The following is a 23,763-nucleotide window of genomic DNA, read 5'->3' as shown; positions in this document are numbered from 1 at the left end:
CTAGATGTGGGCAAAAAAACATTACTAGAACGAACCTTTAGAAAAGTGGATTATTGGATGGGAAATGGTATCTTGTGAACCTCTTGGTCAAATGACCCAAATTTGGATCACTACATGTATCTTGTATCCCCATAAGGTTCACCAGTTTATAGTGGTGCACCTCAGGAGATGGCAGGGCAGAGTTAGTGACCCAAACTTGACATCTGTTGAGCCAGACGTTCTGGAGATATAAGACCTAAAGCCAGCCATTTTAAAAAAGGGTTTCTAGGTGGTGGGTGCATGCTCCAATACATCTGTTAGTCAATAAGGTGCCATAGGACTCTTTGCTGCTTTTACAGATCCAGACTAACATGGCTACCCCTCTGATACTAAAGATAAGTTAATTACCCCCCCTCACCTAAGACAAAAGGAATTTTGAACTGAGTGGCTGGAGATTGCTACAATGTGCGAGTCATAGGAGGTAATTTCATTTTGGGAGAAATGCAATCAAAGCATTTGGATGAAAAATTGGATGCGTAAACTTTCTTGGAATGAAGATTGTCAAACCTCCAGGATTGTCCTGGAGTTTCCAGGAAGTAAAGTGTGTTGGTGATGTGAGGACATGTGGATCACTCTGAGGTACGTGAGAGAGCAGAGCAGAGCTTAGGACAGGAGGAACACTGTGTTTGCCACCCTCCAATGTCTGAACAAATGGAGGAGCTAGGTGTGTACCTTCAGGATCCTGTGTGCATCAGTACAGTGCAGAATTGTGTCCCTTATATCCTTAGCATGGGCTGCATTAGAAAGGGTATTTTCAGTAGTGAGCTGTCATATGAGCAATCTAAGCATTTATTATCTGTGCACACTCCAGGCAAAGTGAGTGTGCTCAGTGGCAGATGGAGCTGTACTGAAGAGTGGAGGAAGTAGTTAGCTCTGCTTGGTAGGTGTGTTAGCGAGATCTGTGGATGACTTGGAGATGTGTGACAGAGCTGTGACTGGTATATGAAGAGATCTATGTGTGTGTGTGGAAAGGCAGGAGATGCATGTGTACCTTCAGGATGAAGTATGTCTCAGTTCTATGTGGAATTGTGTAGGTTATGTTAGTAACAGGGCTCGGGGCTTTAATTACAAAGGATATTGCCAGCTGTGAGGTGTGAGCCTTACACTTAAACTGGGAGGTGCAAGTCCCAGCTCGCATAGATGTACCCACTGTGCATAGCTAGGGTGGCATGAGCAGTGGCTTGAGCTAGCTGCATTGAATTTCAAGGCAATATGAGTAACTATGTGGATTTTAAAGCAGTAAGAAAAGTCATCCTCAACCTTAACTAGAGTGGAGCTAGCATCCCACTATAATAGAATGTCTCTCTTTATCACTGCTTTATTTAATATATTTTCAGAGTAATTTCTGTAGAAAATCATCACTGACAATGTTGTCCTTAAAACGATATAACATTATACTCATTTAGTTTATATTGGAGATCTTACTCGTCCAGCCTCTTCCAAAGCTTTTTGATCTTTTGATGCATGACCAGCTACAGAGCTCAGCCGAATAGCATTTGCAGCAATAATGAAAGGAATGCAGGCCAGGATAAGCAAAGTTAATCGCCAGTCATATACAAAAGCAATAATGATGGCGGTCAGAAGAATACAGGCAGTCTTAGTCAACAAGCCAAGTCGGCTTCCAGTAGCCTATTAAAAGCAAAAGAGTCCAAAATTAGAGTTAATTCCTGACACACTAAATATAGATCAAATGTATGAAATCATTGTTCATTTAGGATCAAATATTCAGAGGGAGAACAATCATAAAAATGTTGTGCATTTAAAATGGACAATTGTATATGCAAAACCCCATGTGGACAATTAAATATGCAAATACCCCTAGCTGTGGGTGAGGTTCAGGAAGCCTGATGAAAATGTGGCCACCTGGGCTCAATTCAACAAAAAATATCAGGTTCCTCCTGTGCTACAACAAGGCACAGAAATCATGAAGAGCCAACAGCCTCTAATTTGGGGCATTTCAGTTATTGGGTGCCCAGCTTAAGGCATCTAGGGCTTGATTTTCATAGGTTCTGTATATCAGCTGAAGATAATGGCAGCTGCAGGTTCCTTTAAATAGGCACTTTGTTTTCAGCAGTGTTAGCAGCAGGAAATGAGCTTTCACACCAAAGAGCTCTTCTCTCCCTGAGGATCTGCACATCCATGTAATCAAGAAATATAAAAGTGATGATTGGCACATGGGATCTGTGTAAACTGTGACAATACTCATGGCTCAGCTGAGCAAATAGTGGATTTTCCAGCTGGGGGCCAAACTGGAAAACTGGGTGAGGGGGAATTGATTTGATTAGATCTGAAACAATTTAAAAAAAATTTTTTTTGTTGAATAAAAAATAATAATTTCAAATTGACCAAAACATTTTGATTGACTAAAAACTCCCCCCACTCCTCCCCACACAATTTTTTTGTATTGATTGGCCATTTTTCAGTATTTTTCTCCCCTTTTTTATTTGGTCAAATTTGAAAATGAAAGGCCATTTCAAAACAAAAGTAGAAATGGCATATTTTAAATGGTCAAAATGAAACATTTAGACTTAAAATAAAAAAAATTAGTGGGCAGCTCCCTGCATCCTCTGCTCCAGCTTACGTCCGCCTCCTCTGTGAGCGCGCCGCCTGCTTCTCCCCTATCCCTCCCAGCACTTGTGTCACGAAAGAGCTGATTTGCGGGGCAGGAAGGGAGAGGGGAGGAGGAAGAGCGCGGCGCACTGGGGAAAGAGGCGGGGCTGGAGAATGGATTTGGAGAAGGGATCCAATAAGGACAGGGAGGGGCGGAGTTAGGGCAGGGACTTTGGAGATGGGGTTGGAATAGGGGCGGGGCCAGAGTGGGGAAAGGTTGGAGTTGGGGAGGGGAGGAGCGGGCACCCGCTGGCACCCAAGAATGTTGGCGCCTATGCTTTGAGACTTCAGCTAGCACAACATATGGCTCCCCACTTACTTAACAGTAGCCGTGTTGGTTCCAGGCTATTAGAGAGACAAGGTAGGTGAGATAATATCTTGTATTGGACCAACTTCTCTTGGTGAAGAAGACCTAAAGAAGAGCTCTGTGTAAGCTCGGAAGCCTCTCTGTCTCACCAACAGAAGTTTGCCCAATACAAGATATTACCTTACTCACCTTGTCTCTCATGCCCTGATTTTCCTTGGTTCTCCAGAGCAGGGGTTCTCACCCTTTTTCTTTCTGAGCCTCCCCCCCCTCCAACATGCTATAAAAACTTCATGGCCCATCTGTGCCACAATAACTGGTTTTCTGCATATAAAAGCCAGGGCCAGCATTACGGGATAGCAAGCAGAGCAACTGCTTGGGGCCCCATGTCACAGGGCCCCCCACGAAGCTACATTGTTCAGGATTTGGCTTCATTCCCATGTGGTAGGGCTCAGGGCCCTGGGTGTCAGCTCCATGAGATGGGGCTTTGGCTTTCTGCCCTTGGCCTCAGCGAGTCTAATGTTGGCTCTGCTTGGCGGACCCCCTGAAACCTGTTCGCAGCCAGTTGAGAACCACTGCTCTGGAGAATGCAATGTTCTGATGTTCATTTTGATCTATTAAGTTGTTTTATAGTTAGGATCCCATGCATCACCTTCTTCCTGTTTTACCTTGACAGCTGGGATGATGGACCTTATCTTCAAGAATTAAGATGCAGTTTTTAAAGATTCAAGTAATTGTACGTTCAGTCAAATCTTTGATTGATTCTCACTCTGTGCTGGCCAGTAAAGAGGAGATGGGAGGGAGTATGAAATCTAGTGAGTCTGAGGATCTAGTGAATCTGGGAGTTGAGGAAGGATTTTTCTTTTTTAAGACAAGTGAAGTAGAAATTTAATGTTATTTTAAACTAGTGAATAAATCAGGAAACTTATTACTTTTTCTCATGAGTGAATTTATTTTAAAAAAGTATGGCTGATTCTTTTTCTTCAGAATTTTTTTGATGGGGTCATGTGGTAAGGAGGAAAGAGGAGACTGGCAAATTCTGCAGAATTTGCCACTTACCTGCAGGATTTGCAGTGGCTCCTATACTATCCCACTCTCCAAAGTCACACAGTCCCTTGTGCTTCTGCCATCACTGATACTCTGTATTAATGACAATTCACTTCACCATAAAGCCCACATGAACAGGCTTCCTGTGTATGAAATGCAGTGGACAGAGCTGGGAAAAAGAAATCTACCCATGTCAACATGAGGCCAGGGCATTGGCTGCAATGCAATTCTCCCACACTACAGCCCCTCCAAGCAACCTAAGTGGGGCTTTAGGGCCGCTTGGTACACTGAAGACTTTCCTCCATCATGTGGTTTAAGTGGTGCAGAAGTGCTTACACTGGCCCTTGGACATGGCTTACTTTTAAAGTTAGTAAGGTGTTTACTTAGCCGCTTACAGCAAGGAAATGGAAGGTGTAAGAACATCTGCCGAAGCTTTGATAATCGTTATAATTTGGACTAGTAAAACTGTTTCCAAGACGTTGATAGTGTGCTATTTAAATGTGTCAGCCAGTCTCCAGAGTAGATTTAACAACTCATTTTCCAAAATAACTTCATCATCCCTTGCCAACACTGCAATTCCTTTTTGCAAGCAAAACGTAAAAACAAAAACAAACATATCCCTTTAACTTGTGAAGCATCTGTAGCTAATCTGGTTAACAAAACCCCTATGGCATTTTTATGATCGTCGTACCACCCAATCTCCTGCAAGGGAATAGATGGTTTAGTTATTTTTGCTTTTGCAAGTGAAATGTTCTTACCGTAACTAAGACTTGTCAGGGTCATTAGTACAGAGTATGGACATTTAAAGCTTGACTAGCATATGTATGTGGGGAAGAGAGAGAGACAAAATAAGCACTAAGATACTCTTCTTTTGTGATGAATAACATTTGTCAGATAAACTGAAAACAATCTTAAAATAAACTATTCTTACCCTCAGAAGATTAAACTGTTAACAATCCATGTGCTAACAACTGCAAAGATTTTAGAATTTAGAGTCAAGTATGTGTCATGTACCATAAGGACAGGTTTCAGAGTGGTAACCCTGTTAGCCTGTATCAGCAAAAAGAACGAGGAGTACTTGTTTTATATTACACTGACTTCTGTAGAGCTATTTCTGATCGATATGAGTGCATGTGGGAGGAGAATCAGCTTTATTATCCTTAAAGGTAGTAGAAAAGAAGGAGAGGTTTGGGGGTTTTGCAATTTTCCCTCTCCTCCTCATCCCCTTAGAATGTTCCTATGCATATGCAGAACCCTGTGATACCAAGCGCTACCAATGGGTATGCAGGGTGCCTAATCGTTCACCCACAGAGAATCCTCTGCAAGGAACAAATAGAGGTGTGTCCTTTCCCAGGGATCCATCAGGAGGGAATATCCAAGGACATGTTGCAATAGTATTACTGTAAATCATTCCTGATCCGGATAGTTATCTTGAGTAGAGAAACCACTGTAGTGAACAAAGATAATGCTTTGAGAACCTTTACCTGTTATGATATGGTCTGTTTGCTATGGAGTTGAATGCAAACAGACCTAAACCTATTTATCTAAACATTTATATCATGACCATCAGGGTAAGATAGAGATTTAACTTCTGTTTTGTTAATGTTTGCAAATATACCAATGCACTCAGATACATGCATGCTTTATACACTCTTCAGCATGGTCGACATTGAAAGAGATGGCATCAAAATTAGACAGCTCTCCTACCAGCACTGAGTTAATTCATACATGCTTTTGCTTTATTTTGTTTCGCATGTGTGCTCAGAGACTTGCCACTTGTGCAGTATTGAAGTGTCACTAAAATGATGGGTTCTCTCGAAGCTGTCTTGGAGGGAGACTCTACACAGGCCACATGGAACCAGGAATTTTCATGGTGTTATACAAACATCAGCCCACAAAAGCCACCTGGCTCACATGGCAGGAATGCTGCATATTTGCTGTCTATCGCTCTTACCCAGAAACGAGGCCCGTACCTGCTGAAGCAATGCTTTGAATGACAAAGTTCGCAATCTCTTGGTCAGAACTTCCCCAGACTTTCCAAACATGAATCCCTGAAAAGAGAGAATGGGAAATACAACAGTTGAATTGTATGTGCTGGGCTGTACAGTCATATTTAGAACAACCTGCTGTAAATATGATGATATTTCAACTGTTCAGCCACACATTTTACAGAACCTACACAGTGTTTTGGGATAGGTTTCAGATGTTAGTTTAAAGCTAGTGAAAGGTATCACACACATTCCTGGAAACTGAAGTTTCATCATACTGCCCCACCCACATGCTTCTGCAGCCAGCTGCAGAGGTCAGCAGTGGAGCCATCTTCCCTGCTTACTCATTCCTTAGCCTCACTACTCACACTGCTATCTAACACTGCCAACTGGGACGGTGTTTTTTGTAACATACACCCCAATGCAGTGGAACTGGGCTGTGCCCAAATGCATTCTCCCTAGGACACACAATGGTCAGCAGCATCTTTCAGGCATTGCTGCCCTGGGCTGCTTTGTAACTGGCATTCAGGAATAGTAAGGTTCTGAATTCCATACCAGCCATTTGAGCCATTCAGTGGCTTGGCTCTGGAACAGTTTCTAAGAAACATAGTGAATACAAAGTTGCATTATGTTCGGCGGTGAAAGTAACTTGCAGGACTTACCGGTACTGCCAGGGTCCTGAGGGGGGCGTGGCCTCATCCAGAAAAGGCATGGCCTCAACCGGAAGAGGCGGGGCCTCTCAAGATTTAAAGGCCCTGGGGCACCGGCTGTGGCTGGGAGCCCCAAGGCCTTTAAATCAACCCGGCTCCCAGCTGCAGAGGTGGCTGGAAGCCCCCAGGACTCACGGGAAAATTAAAGGGCCCGGGGCTCCGGCTGCCACAGAGTTCCGGGCCCTTTAAATCCCCACAGCAGCTCCAGCTGGGATTTAAAGGGCTCGGAGCTCCCATGGCTGCGGGGAGCCCCGAGCCCTTTATATCCTGGCCCTAGCCCAGCCGCTGAACCTGTGGGTGGGATTTAAAGGGCTATGGGCTCTCTACAGCGGCGGGAAACCCAGAGCCCTTTTAATCCCAGCTGTGGAAGCAGTGCGGTCCGGCACAGCATACTGGCTCTTGCTGGTATGCCGTACCAGACCATACCAGCTTACTTTCACCTCTGATTATGTCCCCAACATACCTCTCAACGAGATCTGAAAATCTTGACCATAATGTATGTGACCAGATACTCAGCTTTCACTTTTCAATGTAGTGAAGTTTACCTGGATGATGTGTGTTACTAAGCTGATCACTGCCAGTACAAGAAACATTAGAGAAAGCAATGTGGTGTTTTTGCTCCTTTTTTCAGGATCTGTTTCTTGAAAAGCCTATGTAAGAAAAGCACAAAGTGACCACCAGTTACAATAGCTCAGAAACACTGTAGAAACTATTGAACTTCACCTTCTCTCAGCTCTTCCTCAGCACCTGAACTCTGCCACCTCTCAGCTTTCTGTTGCTGGCCAGGAGGTCACTCCACCTCTCCCAGCTGACCTGCCTCTCATCAGCTGCTCCTTCTCCAACCCTCCACCAGACCCTCTTCTCATTTGCCAGTGAGCTTCAGTTCCACTAAAGTGCCTCCAGGCCAGTACTGGGTTTACAATGGCACCTGTGGTGCCATAGAACCAGGCCCATGCTCAGAAAGGGTCCCAGACTGCTCTGCTTGCACTGTACCCTGAGATATCCCCAGCCCGCAGGCTCCTGCTCCCACCCAACCCACCACTTGCTCCTCTCGGTTTGCCTGCCAGCTGGCCAAGAGCTCCTCTCCACTCCCTGCCCTCACTCGCTGGCTTCTCTCTGCCTCCTGGTTGGACCTCAGTGCACCTCTGGCTCTGGGCAATCTCTGCTTCCCACTTTCTCTCTGAGCTGCCTGGGACTGATGCAGAAGCCTGGCCCATCTCGTCCAGTTCGGGGGGAAGAAGAAACAGTGTTGGAGGCTTGGCTGGGCCCTTCCAGGCACATGGGTCCTGAGGGAGCCCAGGTGGGGCAGACCCTGGCCTGGCTGATCGTGTCACTCCCGAGGGGCCGGAGTGATTCCCCGCCCCAGGACAATGGTGTCTTAACCTGGCAGATACAGCTGTCTCCCAGCAGGGCCAGTGCGTGGGGCCAGGAGGCAGTGCATGGGGGAGTGGGTCTCTGGAAGGCCTGGGGACGTGCTGGGCTGTGAGGGGGTGGGAAAGATCTCTGTGTGTTGGGGCACTAGGGAGGGGGGTTCTGTGGGGGTGCCGGGCAGTTGTGGTGTTGTGCAGGCGCTATGCATTTGTGACACGGTCTGGGGGAGGCACTGGTCATAGTGGGTCCGGGGGGGCTTTGGCCATAAGGAATCAGTGTGTGTTCCAGGGTTGGGCAGGGAGGGCTGTGTGACGTGGCAAGGGCCCACCCCCGAGGGAAGAGGCTTGGTGCCAGCACAAGGGCGGGCAGACCATTGTGCATCTGGCAACTGCTGGTTTGTAAGTAATGCCTTCACACTGGGCTGGGCCGAGCGGGGCCACCTCTGCCATGCCAAACCCCATTGCCCCTCGCTGGCTCCTCGCTCGGGGACTGTGTGACAGATTTCTTCCTCCCCACATCCCTCCCCCCCGGCCTCTCGTACTCCTGCAAAGGAATCTTCCATTCCCCACTCACACACCTTTGACCCTCCCCAAAATGCTTTGAGATGCTTGCAACAGCGTTAGCCACACACAATGCTGACCTGTCTTCCCCGGGGACTCCCTGAGGGAGGAGGCCATCGGGGTGTGACAACTGAATCCCCTGCACCATGCTCCATTGCCCCCATATGTTTGGCGCTGGGCCCAGAAAAAGTTAATCCAGCCCTGATTCAGACTGCCACTTCACCAGTGCCTATCTGCCTTTCACTGAATGCTGTCACTCCGTCAGACCATCCACCACACCTCCAGCTGACTACAACACCCCTCTTCTCTTGCCTGAAGATAAAAGATTCCCTCAACATCTTGCTCCAACCATTCTCCCTGCCTGCTGCTCCAACTCCCAGCAGCTTTCAACAATCATATACTGGAATCCACAGGAAGACTCCATTTCTTTCCAGCAATGATTCAGGAATCAAGGGGTTAATTATTCAGACAGTCTCATGGATGTCCCTGGTACTTACAAACACGTTGGAATGCAAGGTACCTTGAAGGAGCTTACTGTCCGAAGAGAACAGGTACAATGCAAAGAGCAGGGTCAGGTACAAGGCAGGGAGCCTGCGCAACAGTGGAGCAGGGTAAACGAAAACTGAGTTTGATAAGGGAAGGTGATTTGCTTCTCTGGAAAGGTGAAGTCACTCCAAATACGGGGCTGGAAAATAGTCAAGAAGTCCCAAGTGGGGAGAGGAGATCAATGGCTTGAGCAAGTTCCTGCTGAAGTCAATGGAAAGATTCCTGTAGAGTTCAGTGACAGTGGGAGTAGAAGGAGGCTCTAAGGCATCTCCAGAGAGGACTAGCTGGAGGGTCAGGCAGGATTTAAAGTTCTGCATTTGTGCCTGGTTCAAGTTAGTTTACCATACAGTTCTGAACTTACCCCAATGATTTTTCCAAATATAACTGCAAATGCAGGGTAGACACCACCAGAGAAGGCAGCAGCAATCACGCCAAAGAATATATGCAGCCACTCAGGTTTGTTCAGAGCCAGGATTCTGGAATAAGGCACAGCAGGGAGATTTTCCTCCTACATAAGAGATAAAATTCAACTCTTCATTGAAAGTTGTGGAACATGACAATTTCCTCAGCTAGGGGGTAAATTGGTAAACTGTCCTAGCAACTGTTCATAGATAACTCGCCCCAGCCTCCAATGTACACACTGAATGAGCAAACGTATTGAAGATTTGCCACTCTGTAATTTAAGGTCTTAAAACTGCTATTGCAAAGAAGAAAATCTGCAAGTATAAATTTAACAAAAGGCTAACAGGGGTGAGTAGGTGGGATGGGGTCTATATAGTTCAGTGAAATGTCAAATAGGGTCAGTGACCTGGATTGCAACTTTAACACATGAATCATTATAACAACCTAAAAGTCTCACTGTTCTTTTTATGCTCAGATCAATCTAGTTCTGCCTCTGTTAAATGCTAGTGGGTTGGCAGTAATACAATTGGGTCAACTTATGTCAGTTAGTCTTTGTCTTTTAAAAATCACAGACTATGATTCATTATCAGATGCATGGACAAGGCATATGAAACAGTGATTTAGGCTTCATCTCCCTTGAAAAATACTTGGCAGCTCAATTCAACTTCACTGAACTATTCAAAATGCCCATACATTTGTTGAGGAAGTTGTGGAAAATGAAATGAAAACATAGGAACTGGTACAAATTATTAGATGAGGTTCTGAGCCAGTTGTGATGGCCTCACCTGGTTATCTTTGCCTGTGTTGCAGATACTGGAAAAGCCTGTCCAAACTTCAACCATACAAGCCTGCTGAATTTTGTGACATCAATAATTTCATGTCTTCCCATCTGATTTCTTCACTTTACTGAATGTATTTAAGGATCACAGGGCTGGCTGGGCTCAGCTTCGCCCTCCAGGCTTTGTGACCTGGTGCACATGATTGCAATGCCACTCTCATAAATTCAGCCCGGTTGGCCCTCTCATCAGGCCAAACCTGAGCAATGCTGCAATCTCTGAGGTTGCAACACCCAGAGTAAGGAGCCAAGCCCAGCTAGCCATGCGTGACAGGAGCTGCGAAAGAGCAGCTGGTGTCAAAATCTGCGGTAGACACTCGCCCTCTGATGTAACCCCCACCTCACAGCTGGGCAACACTCCCTCTTCCATAATCCTTGTCCTGAACCCCATTTTGGATCCCCTAATGTAGCCTTCCCCTACAGCCAAGCAATTCTCCCTCTGTCATACCACCTATCCTGGCCCCTACCCCCCTCAACTCCTTCTGATAAAGCCCTCTCTGTAACTCTTGGACCCCAAATCCCCCCACTTTTTTACCCTCTTCTCTCCAGGGGCTGCATGATGTGGCTGTGATTTTTGGGGAGCTATCAGTTTGCCACCCCTCCCCTGGACCTGTCTGCCCTCATATCCTTCCCTCAGCCCCAAACTGCACCTCTACACTCCTCTGCCCCCATTTCCTTCCCCAGACCCTCCAACTCCTTCTTATTACATCCCCAGACTCCTAACCTCTCCATTTTACCTCCAGCCCCCAAACCTCTTCACCCCATGGGTTGTGTGTAGGAGGGTTGTGCGTTTTTGGAGGGGGTGTCTTGGTTTACCACTCCTCCCCCTCCAGTTGCTGGTGAGGGGAGTTCCCCAGCTGTTTACATCTGGCTAGAATATATGGAATCTTAGCTCTGAGCTCCACCAAACCCCTGATGGAGCCCAGCGGCAGGGGAGAGCATTGGGTCTAGGAGTGTCTTACGAAGTCTCTGGGTCATAACAGATAATTACAAATAGGGTCTGAGCTGAGAAAAGTTGAGAAACAAACACAAACATCTAGCAAGGTTAGGTACGTTATGGATTCTGATACTGTATTCAATAAATCAAACATTTTATTATTATTATTTGAACATCTTAATAAAAAGATAACTAACAAGCATAAGCTCCTTAACACAATATTGTGTAGCAGGTTAATTCTGTCTCAAGAGGTCAGACTGATTTGTTTAAACCTGTGTTTTCTCTGAAGATTCCCAATTCAAGTATTCACCCAGGTCAAAGCTGCATATGACAGGATCATAGCAAATGTGGCATGGCTTAAAGCCTTTTTAAAAAAGAAAATATAATGACCTTTGTTCCTATTCTCACAAGCCATCACTAAACTTTAGGATTAAAGTGAATTTTAACTCTAACCTCTTTCTCCTTCATTTTCTTCTTCTTTTCAGACGACTTTTTCTTAGAAGAGGTCTTTCTGCTTTTACACCTTCTGGATCTCTTAGGAATGCTTCCCAGCTCAATGATTCCTAGTTCTTCAAAACCACCAAGATCAGTCAGGTTCTCCATCTTGAGATCTTCTAGATCCTCTTCCTCATAGTCTTCATCTTCTGTCTCTTCATTGCTTTCTGACATCTCATTTTGAATGCTTCCACCATGACCCTAGTGACAAGCAAGGAACAGTGATACACAGTCACAAGACAGTTTGCAGCAAGGGGAAGGAACAGTATACTTGGTATGGAAACAAACAAAATAACAACACTTTGGTTATGTGGTCACTTTCACATTGTAATTTGTATAGGCCAAGTTCTCTGCCAGTATAAGTTGGTGCAGTTGCAAAATACACCAGCAAAGAATTTGGTTCTGTATGTTTTCCACCCCCCACTATCTATATAGCTCAGTCAAATCCAGGATCTAACAGTTCTATGATGATGTCATCCAACTCTTTTGCTCAGTTATGTTTTTGACTCATTACATTGGGTAAATGTGAAGCACTGCTACCGGTGAAAAACAACCACTTCCAACTCAGAAACAAGATTGACTGATCAACTTTCACTAAACTAGAAAACATGCAGAAACTGCAAAGTGAAAATGGCCCAGCTGTATGAGTGCAGAACTTGCATGTGTCAGCAATAGTCTCAGTGAGATCATAGGCGCCAACACTGTGGGTGCTCTGTGGCTCAAGCAGCCACCCAAAAAAAATAGGGAGTGTTCAGCACTTGCACGGCAGGATAAATCTTTTGTGGGTCCCAGGGCCTGGATTGTGCCCCCACCCCAATGCCCTGTCCATCACTCCGCCCCAAGGCCCCTACCCCAATTGGCCTCTTCCTCCCCAAGGTCCCATCCACACTTGACCCAGAGGCCCCACTCTTGCTCAGCCTCAACCTCTTCTCCCTGAGGCCCACCTGTGCTCTGCCCCTGCTCAGCCTCCCTGTCCCCACCCCAAGCCCTGCCCACAGGTCACATAGGAGGAGATGGAGAGGAGCACCTACCAGGAAATACAAAAATCAGCACCTGTGAGTGAAATATACAGATAATGGTCTGGAGTAGAGAGATGACCAGTAAATCTGAAGCATTTAGTCAGGAGTGCTCTATCACATCTCATTTCCTGCTGCAGCACAAGAGAATAGTAGACACCCTTCTGTGTCATGAGTTGACTGTGTGTTCCCTGTTCAACAACAACACCGTTTTGAAATCCAGTAATAATGTCAGCTGTCCGGATTGTGGAGAGCCGGTGAGCTATCACAATGGTGGTACGTCCAGACTTAGCCTTACAGGGGGAAAAAAACCAGAGAGATTTACTTTAAAATGTGGTGAAAAAACTCCAGAAACTCCCTACCTAACAGCACAGTGATAGTGTGGAAAATACAAGTGTAAAAGCCCTGCTGAATCTTTATAGCTGATCATTATTTCCATGCCTGCTGTCTGATTTAACAACCAAAGGACACTTCTGATTATAAAATCCACATTTATAATAATGACTGGGGAAAGTGGATTAATTTTATAGGCTGTGCATGTACCCATTGCCTATAGCTAAGGTTCCCTGACACTTCCAGTTGTAAGACCTGTTGTTAGATGCTTATAACCTTGCCAAGATTTAATTATTTGGGCTGAAACTTTCCATGCTGGTATCTGCCTCAGGTTGTGGTTTTTTTTTTCTAATTTCAGCAAAAATGGTTCAATGATTTCTCAGAATGAGGTTTGAGCAAAATATTGTTGTTTTGCCCATATTAAAAAATACTTACAACTGTTTAACTGAGACGTTTTATCACCTAAATGCTTGAGAGCAGGGATTTGAAATTTGGAGGAGATGGGCATGTCTCACTGGTATCAGGGATGTGCCTTTTACCATTCCCATGAAAATCTGCCCATATTTGGCCCAGTTATGAGGCTCTGAAAAATCTCAATTTGCATGTGCTCAGTAGAGACTTAATAGAGTTCAGCAGCTAAATTCCCCAAAGAAACAGTCTGCTTTGAACACGCTGCATTGTATGACAGAAGTGGTGACCAGATCACAACACTAAAATATCAGGACACATTGGGGTGCCGTCAACCCACCCACAGTCCACCCCAGCTCCTACCACGCTCTGCTCCCACTCTGCACCAGCTCTGCCCCCTCCCCACTCTGCCCCCCCCTTTCTCATTCACCCTAATGACAGGAGTGCACATGTGCCATTCCCACAGAGTGACTAAGCATGTTCACTCCAAGATTGTAAGGGCTGAGCAGGACTTTGCCTGCAATTTCTCCTCCCTATAGTCAGGGGGAATTGTGGCCCCCGGCACAGAAAACAAGAGTAGGGAGAGCAGAAAGAACAGTGATTACGGAAGGAATTGAAGTTATGCAGTAAAGGATGCTCTTGTCTGCAGGAAACCAGGCTTATTTGTTGGAGAATTTGTAAGGTGTGTAGTGAATGAGGCAGGGGATTGCAGGAAAAGAAAGGGTGGTCTCATTATTGTTATAGCAGCTGAATACTGACCTAGAGAATTGGATTCTAGTCCTTTCTCTGTGCTGAGCATTCACTGAAGTCAATGGGAGATGTGCTTTTAACATATCTAGTGCTGTATAATGCAAAATTCTCTGAAATATTGAGTCCTGGGCATCACAGATCGTGCACCCAAAAGTAGTATGCACTTTCAACAATAACATCTCCGTGCCTTAGTTTCCCTTCTGTAATATGCGAGTAATACTACCACCTTACCTGTCAGGGGTGTTGTGAAGAAAAATTCATTAGTGTTTATGAAGCACTCAGATACTAGAGTGATGAGAGGTATAGTAAAGCCCATGAGGAAGTTAATAATTTTGTTTTCATAGGGTTTAAATGGCATGGTGGCATACATTGAGTGCTGAGGATAAAAAGAAATATTGACTAGCACTGAATTGTGATGTGAGGCAGGATGGGTGCAGACCAACATTAAAGCAGATGACTTCTGTCTACATACAAATATCTTGGCAATCAGGAATGACGCTAACAGAAATAGAGCCTGTGATTGCTTTAGGGTTGCCACCTGTCTGGGTTTTATCCAGATAGTCTGGTTTTTGGCTTCTGTGTCCAGGTGCCATTTAGGGTTTCCAGGTGCCCAGTTTTTGGTGACCTGGCAACCCTATGGCACCTGAACCAAAAGCTCAGTTACTGCAGGGTGGGGAGAAGTGCCGGTCATTAACGCACTAACCAGCCTCTGCTCAGCCTGGCTGCTTCCTACATGCAGGCAAGCTCCTTGATTCAGTCCAGCGAGCAATGGGGTGTGTGGGTGGGAGAGAAGCGAATGATGGAGGCAGGGCCTCAGGGGAAGAGGTGGAAGGGGGGTGGAGCATTAGAGGTTTTGGAATTTTGATTAATATCATGACACCAAAATTTTGAGCATGCATCCCTATTGATTTCAGTGCTCTCCTTGAAACCAGTGGAGAGCTGTGCTTAAAAATGGATGGCATGCTATAGCCTTTAATGTCAAGCTTGGCATATGGTTGTTGTGCTTCTTAATACTGATTGATAACTCTAGCAATAGGATTCCTACCTTATCAAGAGTTGCTTGCACAATAGATTCACTCTGAGTGTCCAGAGCAGACGTGGCTTCATCCAGCAACAGAATCCTGGGATTCCTTGCCAGGGCACGGGAAATAGCAATTCGTTGTTTCTGCCCTCCGCTCAGCTGAGCTCCCCTTTCCCCCACGATGGTGTTAAATTTCTGAGAAAACCAGAAGAGCATCGAGATTGCAGAAAGGGTCAGTTGAAATCCTTTTACACTTCCACCCCCATCTTATTGTTACTATCACAAACAGAAATTCCCTCTTTTAAAAGTTTTATGATGGATGCTCCACCAAACGCTTTAAGAATAATTACTTCTAAAAGAAGTTTCTTGACCAATTACATTCAGTGTTTTTTTCCCCTTGAGGCAGAGGGCAGTTTAAAATTTCTAATGATCGATTTACACTTTTTTCTGTGTCTCACCTTGTAGTTGGCCAGGAATTAGTATGTGATGTGACGGTTTTCTATTAGCTTAAAGAATGTACTCTAAAATTAGATTTTTCAATTATTATAAAATAGAAGCAATTGAAGTGAAGAAACAGACAAACTAGACCTGGCTGAAGGAATCCAGCCATTTGATTGGCTAACAATAACAACCAGTGACTACTCAGGACCACATCAAAGCAATTTTGTTTGCCAATGTCAACCCAGTTTAAAAAACAAATAAGGACAGGAATATTGAAAATGGGAAAAGATAGATAATACCTAGCAGAAGAAAACAGAATAAAAACAATCTGGTAAATTGAAAAATCTCTCATTGTCCATAGAAATTCCTTATCCACCCTATTAAAAAATGTTGCCACATAACATACAGTTAGTATTGTAAAATAAGAACATTGTGGGCCAAATTGTCAATTGGAATAAATGACAAAACAGCAGTGAAAAGCTAGTGAAGCAGCATCAATTTGCACCAGCAGAGAATTTGGGCCACAAAAATTCAGAAGAACTGAGAGAGAAACCAAAGAATTTGTCATAGTTACAACGTGCTCAGAAGTACGTCAACTCACATCAGGCAGTCTGGATATAAAATCAAAAGCATTGGCTTCTTTAGCTGCTTTCTCAATTTCAGAATCAGTAATACCCTCTCTGCCCAGCGAATGTTCTCAGCTATTGTTGTAGCAAACAAAATAGGCTCCTGGCATACAAGGCCAATACGTTCTCTTAGCCACTTTATATTAAGTGTCCGAATATCTCGTCCATCTAAGGTAATCTGAGTGGAAAGGCATAAATGAAGAGTTTAAGGAAATGTATTATGTTTAAAATAATTAGTTGTTATAATGGTATAATAATAATAATTGACTTAAGTATTTGTTTAGCAGCTTCTCACATGGAACAAAGCGATAACATTTAAACAAAATGACCAGGAAAAATTAAAAATATATCTTCACAATCACCTCAAACTAGAGGAATGGAACGAGCAGGATAAACAAAAAGGATATCCCCAAATATTTAAATCCAAATTTTGACTTCCCTTAATATCAGTAAAGTCATATCTAGGTTTTTACAATATTCTCATCATTATGGCATACAAGTAATGAAAAATCAGATTCAGAATTTCTTTGGATGCTACATGTCTTTTGCTCTTTTAAGAATCCAATTTTTTGTAATGTCCTTTTAAAGTATAGGTGTAATCTAGTCAGGAAATTAATCTTCATCCTAGTAGCCAGGAATATCCACAGTTCATCCAAACTAACCTCTCCTTGGACTGGATCATAGAACCTCTGTAGCAGCTGAATAGCAGTACTTTTGCCACAGCTACTGGAGCCAACCAGAGCGATGGTCTTCCCCGATTGAACTTTCAGGTTCAGACCCTTGAGAATCTGGAAATATAATCTTTATATGTTAGTCCAATAAATATAGAGCTACTTAAATAAATGGTTTGTTTAGAAAAACATCATGATCAAGTCAATAATGACAGGTCTGGTCTAACAGTGTACTGAACTCCCAGGCCTGCTTTCAGTCCTTTGTTCCAAGCCGGGTTGGAAAGCACCTTGAAGATGACAAGAAAAATTTTTTATTACTAATAACAATTTTGCTTTGTTCTATTCTTATTCTATAAAGACTGCCCTAAGAAAAACCCTTTTGCTCTGAAAACAAAGTGGGTGTTTTAATATCCCCAATGGAATGAAGAGTCAGGGTTTGACAATCTCTAGAATTTACTAGGGAGGAATTAGTTATGGAGTAATGACACTTTTGTTGCAATGTTCACATTTAGGAACATTTTACCTCAGTCTGTTTATCCCATCTTATAAATGTCTAGTATTACTAGTGGTCAAAATATTTGTCTCCTATGGGAACTCTTATGTATATTGATATTTAGGATGATTTATGACTACACATTTTTTTTCAATAGAAGATCAAACCAATAGTAATATTGTTCTCCTCTCCTTATGCTATACCAGAAGAGCTCCAGTTTTCCCGTAAGCTAATAGCAGATAAGCTTTGGTATTTGCTTGACCAAGGAAGAGCATCATTCTCCACCCCTTTAACATCATTTCTCATCAGGATCATCCCAGCTCTAACCTCCCTTTTTAGGTAAGGCAAGAAAGGGCATGTCAAGGTAACGCTGACAATAACCAGAGTCTTCAGCTCTCTGTGACCCTGTTCATTCCAAATTTAGGTACCAAATAGACATTGCCTTGATCTAGTCTGTTGATCATCTTTGGCTGGTGATTGATGAGAACCAGGTATCCAGGATGATTCTTTTAGCTTTGCCAGCTACCTCTGATATCATTGATAATGAGCCACTGCTCACACAGGGTGAACTCTGGAAGGGATGGATGGAATCATTCTTGAATGTCTCCATCCCATTCCAGCCACAGGCCCAAAATGTGGCTCATCTGGCCCAGGGTTTCTCTTGTGATGTGAGATTCTGTCTTGTCACCCTCCTGCTCAGTTTGTATGCAAGACCATTAGGGGAAGACAGTGAGAAAGTACAGACTACACTGACTTCAGTATTCAGATAACATAGCTCTAGGTCTCTGATTCATCAGACCCAGCTGGGAGAAATTGACTGGCTTAGCCAGCAAGTTACAGGGTGGGTTTGATGCAGGCAAGTCAGCTGTGACTCACCTCAGAGATGATTGAGTTTACGCTTGCAGGTTGGAGGAACCCATCAGAAGAAATGGCAGAGCTAACAGCAGCACACTCAGGTGAGTTTGTAACCTGTTCGATCCACAGCTGCTTTTGCACGCAGGAAGCAGTAGCGGCTAATAGCATTTTGTTTGTCTCTTGCACTTGGCCAGAAGGTTCTGAACTTTCAATTCTGGTACAGGTGTCAATCCAGAGAGAAATATTAGATTACTGCAAAGTACCATACATGGGACTGTACAATAAGATGACTCTCCTCACAAACTTCAGCCGGTGGAGAGTATGGCAGTCTGTTTCTTAGAGGGCATTTTCTGTAGGGAGAATCTTGCCTCCATGCTCTGTGATCTGCACTGGCTTCCATTTCATTGTTAGGAGTGATTTAGAATAATGGCTTTAACCAACAGGCCTTAAAATAGGTTGAGTCCTGGCTATCTCCAAGATTACCTCTCCCCACATGGGATATCACAGCAGCTGAGATCTTCTGAAGCACGGACACAAACAGCTTTCTGGGTTTAACCACATGAGGGCTGGAGGTGAGGCATTCTTGGTGAGAGAGCTTGAACGAAGAATTTGCTTCTGATTCAATTCACCAGAGGCCAAATTTACTCACCTTCATGTTACGCTATAAGCCCCATTTGTTCTCCCTTGCTTTTTCCAGCAGGTGAAAATGAAGAAAAGGTGGATGATGGTGATGAAAACAAAGCTTTAGTTTTGGGAGGACATTCATCCTGCATTGTTGTTGTATTTTTGTAACTAATATAATAACATTTAGCTCTTACATAGTACATTTCATCCATATATCTCAAAGCACTTTAAAAAGGAGGTCAGTATTACTATCCTCATTTTACAGATGGGGAAACTGAGGAAGTGACTTGCCAAGTGTTACTTTGCAGGCCAGTGGCAGAGCAGGGAATAGAATCCTGGTCTCCTGAGTCCTCACCCAATGTTCTTTCAACTAGACCACACTGTGGTACATAAATACCCAGAGTACAGGATGGGGACTTTAAAAAAAACTGAATTAAAATAAACACATTACATTGATAAAATATCAGTTTTCTTTTAGGTCACACAGATAATGACAGCAGCTTTTCACTGCAAAGATGAATTTAAAAAGATCACTTACTTTAACATCAGGTCTAGATGGGTAACTGAAATGGATGTTTTTGAATTCAATCTCTCCTTTGAGCTTATCTGGTCTGTATCCTTCCTTGGCACTGCTATCTATAAGACGGTGCTGGAGAGAGATTTTGAAAAGGTATCACACATTTGTGTGATTTTACAATTATGGGTTTAGATGGATAAGTTGTTTAGGACAGTAAAATAAACATTGCAGCACTACATAGCAGTTTAATTGATCAACGGTTGCTGTATTTCACCCCAGACAAGTCTGCCTACCAGTGGAATGCAATCCTCGTGTATACCCTGCAAAGCATTTTGGGATAGGAGACAAGGAAAGAACAGGAGTAACTAGAATAATAAAACCTCAACTATACCCTAAATCATCCATCTCCCAACATTTACAATGGGCCCAAATCCCTCAGCTCCCTCTCAGAATCCGCCTAGGCAGAATGTGGGTTGAGAATCAGTTCTTAGAGGAGTGATGCAGCCTGTAATTGTTGGTTGGCTTAAAATGCACAAGAAAAATAAACAAATTGGGGATTTATTACAAAGTCTTCACCCCTAAAAAGATACCATCATCCTGAGGCTCCCTGGTCTGAAGTCCAATGGAAAATTAGCCTGGCGCTAAATATCCTGACCTGGAATTGCTCCTTCACTTCCCATGTTGCTGATCTCTGTTGGACTAACACTTTTCAATGACCCAGTAATCTCCAGCAGAGTTCAAATCTTCTCTTAGAGTAGGAATGGGAAGTTTAAAGAGGACCTCTTAGGCTCTCTCTGCTCCCAGCAAAACCAAAAATAAAACCAAACCCTTTTCTCTGAGTTCTGGTTTCTGATTGGTTCTGGTAGTAGCTTCCAGCTTGTTCTATCTCCATTCAGGACTCTAGGCAATCTGGGAAGCAGAGTTCTGAGCCTCTGTAGCCATCATTGCTGTAGTTCAGGGCGAGTCCCCTAAAGACTTGCTTAGTGTAATAGGTCAGGAACAACCAACTCCAGAGGTGGTTACACAGAGTTTGATCACCCTTAATTTAGATTATGTGGGCAAAATTCCGCCCTTTGTTATATCCACACAACCTCACTGAAACCGATCGGCATTTATGGCCATAACAGAGGACAAAACTCAGCCCTTTGTTCTAACCTAATATGAACCTGGGACTGCAGATATATAACAAACTACTGTACAAAATTCTAAGAGTTAGTCACTGAAAGTGTGGCATCCCTATTCCCCAGCAACAGTATCACCAAAGCTTTCAACAGCACTGTTAATCTCCAGATCAAAAGCAGTTGAACTGAAATCATGTCCACTTCATATACTTGTATTTTAAAGAGCAATGTCATTTCACTTAGCTCTTCACCACTTACTTTAAAAAATAAATGAATGAGGGAGTGATAAACCTAACAGGAACGAGGGCCCCAACCTATAAAGTTGAGCTATAGATCTCAATTTCCCCCAAGTTTGCAATAAGCTCATTTAGGACTTCGGTTAAGGCTCGTGTCTCCTCAATATGAGGAGAAATGTCGTCTTATTTTTGTTTTCAGTGGTCTGAGTCTATGGAGTTCATCCACTTTTTGAATTTTTTGAGAAATAAATCAGAAATTTGATACTGCTAGAAAAAAGACATTAAGTACCTTACTGATAACCTTGTACACTTCATAGGCAGCACCTCGAGCATTGGCAAGACTCTCCAAGTGTGGGGAGCCCTGGCCAAGAGAGAATGTGCCAAGGAGCACAGAGAAGAATAACTACAGGGAACAAAAACAGGAGCTATCGTATACTGGTTCCAGACCTGCAGTTTCTCTAGTGTCATGATAATCCTGGTAGTTCTGTAAGAGCTTTTCCAGAAAAAAAATATATATAAAAAAAGAAAATCAAAACTAAAATTTCAGGCTGCATTTTTCCAGCTCCTCCAGTTTTTATACATTCCCTGGATTTGACACAGGAAGTGGTGAATGTAGCTATTGTGTGCATCACATGCCCTTTAACAGTTGGATTAGCTTTTTTTGTTGCCCATGCATTCATTATCTCCCATTAAGAGAACAAATAGTGAAATTAGACATCTCTCCATCTCTTTGCAACATTAAAAACCTCAGCATCCTGAGAGAGAGTTAATCCACAGTTTCCTGAGGCCCCAATCCTTCAAAGTGCATGCTTAACATTATGCCTTGTGACTAGTTCCACTGAAGTCATGTTCTCATCAGAAGTCAATGGGGCTACTCACAGTGCATAAAGCACGTACCTAAATCTTTGCAGGATCAGGGCCTTATTCCTTTCCAAAGGAAAAATAATCTAAAAGTGTTGGTGAAGTACAATAATCCCTTGCAGGGATTTAAAAAAAGAAAGAAAGATGGTCTCATGGCTGTGACACTGGCAGACCAGGTGCCAGCTCATGCCAAAACTCCAGTCCTCCCAGAATGCTTACAGATGCATAGCTGGAAGCCAGATCAATTCACTTGTGTATTATCATAGAGCAAAGTGATTCTTAAATGTATAAGAATGTATTTGGTGTTTAAACTTCATGAAAACTAATGGGATGTTAATGCATTGTTTTAACTAATGCATTGTTTTCACTTATCTGGATCCTGTTATAATGCTGTAGCAAACATTCACATAGTGTATGCCCCTGTCAGCAAATAACCCATCAAATGAGAAAGAAGTCTTGTTGAATGCAAATGAAAAATTTAACAGAAGGTCAGAGACTCCAAATGCATTCCTCACTCTCCGCCATCAAAGGAAAAGCCCACAGGGGTACTGACCCTGTCAGCTTGTTTTCTGTGGGAAGAAAACTATGAGTATGGATTCTGGGAAAAATCCTTCATCTCTGCACTGTTTGGATTCTTACAGGGCAGAATAAATGAACATGGAGATGGAGATTCCCTGAGGGTATGGCTACATTTGGAATTTCAAAGCACTGCCCCGGCAGCGCTGCGGGAGTGCTGCCGCGGCAGCGCTTTGAAGTGTGAGTGTAGTCAGAGCGGCAGCGCTGGGAGAGAGCTCTCCCAGCGCTGCATGTAAACCACATCCCTTATGGGTGTAGCGTGCAGTGCTGAGAGCCGCGCTCCCAGCGCTGCTGCCCTGATTACACTGACACTTTACAGCGCTGTATCTTGCAGCGCTCAGGGAGGTGTTTTTTCACACCCCAGTTGCAGCGCTGTAAAGTGTGAGTGTAGCCAAGGCCTGAGTTATTCTGGGTAGCCTTGAGAGACTTTTGGGAAACTGGCACATCACTACATCTCTGCTACCATTTGGAATTATAGACTGACTCATCTGTACATATATTTTATCTACTTTAATCTCTCAATAACTCTTACCTTTTCTTAGCTAATAAACCTTTAGTTAATTTACTATAGAATTGTCTACCAGCATTGTCTTTGGTATAAAATCTAGGATACCAATTGATCTGGGGTAAGTGATTAGTCTCTGGAACTGGAAACAACCTGAATGTGGTGTGATTTTTGGTGTAAATGACCTTTTATCATGAAGTCAAGTTTGTCTGGCTGGCAAGATAGACTGGAGAGTCTGTCCGTGACTCCATGGTAAGACTGGTATAGTGATTCAGGAATTCACATTTGTTACTGGCTTGGTGAAATCTAATTATAGAACACACTGCCAGTTTGGAGTGTCTGCCCTGTTTTCTGACTGCCTGCCCTGAGGCAGGCACTCATGGTCGTGAACCACTCCAGACAGTATGACAGTGACCAAATGAGATATTTGTTATGGAACTTTAAGGTCTTAAATATGTAGATTCAACATCTCTGTTGATTTACATTAAACATATTTTAACATTTAATCTGATGGGTACTTTGCGCCCGAGTAGAAATTATGGATCCTTTGATGCAGTACTTAAACAACAAAGCATTTTCTCTAATTTATAGACCATTTTAAAAAAGTTTGCCTCAGTGGATCGACTATACTGTGCTGCACTTATAATTAACACACGTCCTATGTCATAATTTTCTTTCTCCTCCACTGTGAGTTTGGTTCCGTACCAAAATGCAAGACCATAGGCTCCAAATAAAACAAACTCTGTGAAACCCAAAGATGTGTAGGTGGTAATGGATTTTTTGACTCCAACTTTCCTAGCATTCTCTAGGTTAACATCATATCTGAAAACAGATGATAAATGTTAAATTTGGTATGTACCCAGAT

At 43.5% G+C, this 23,763-nt stretch overlaps 1 protein-coding gene across 1 annotated transcript in view; it reads right to left on the bottom strand.

Annotated features, from left to right (window-relative positions):
- LOC115644949 (ATP-dependent translocase ABCB1-like) overlaps positions 1-23,763 on the bottom strand; it is an 81,838-nt gene that overhangs the window by 14,423 nt on the left and 43,652 nt on the right. The window contains 15 exon segments of the mRNA XM_030549378.1: positions 1,465-1,669; positions 4,620-4,702; positions 5,974-6,051; positions 7,244-7,332; positions 9,518-9,683; positions 11,803-12,045; positions 12,974-13,153; positions 15,397-15,567; positions 16,415-16,500; positions 16,503-16,617; positions 17,102-17,227; positions 19,621-19,731; positions 21,246-21,359; positions 23,399-23,405; positions 23,550-23,720. Of these exon segments, the coding sequence (XP_030405238.1) occupies positions 1,465-1,669; positions 4,620-4,702; positions 5,974-6,051; positions 7,244-7,332; positions 9,518-9,683; positions 11,803-12,045; positions 12,974-13,153; positions 15,397-15,567; positions 16,415-16,500; positions 16,503-16,617; positions 17,102-17,227; positions 19,621-19,731; positions 21,246-21,359; positions 23,399-23,405; positions 23,550-23,720 (1,945 nt within the window).

This window comes from Gopherus evgoodei, chromosome 2 (assembly GCF_007399415.2).
Source record: "Gopherus evgoodei ecotype Sinaloan lineage chromosome 2, rGopEvg1_v1.p, whole genome shotgun sequence".
NCBI lineage: Eukaryota > Metazoa > Chordata > Testudines > Testudinidae > Gopherus > Gopherus evgoodei.
The sequence above is the reverse complement of the archived record's forward strand: the minus strand, read 5'-3'. Positions and strand labels throughout refer to the sequence as shown.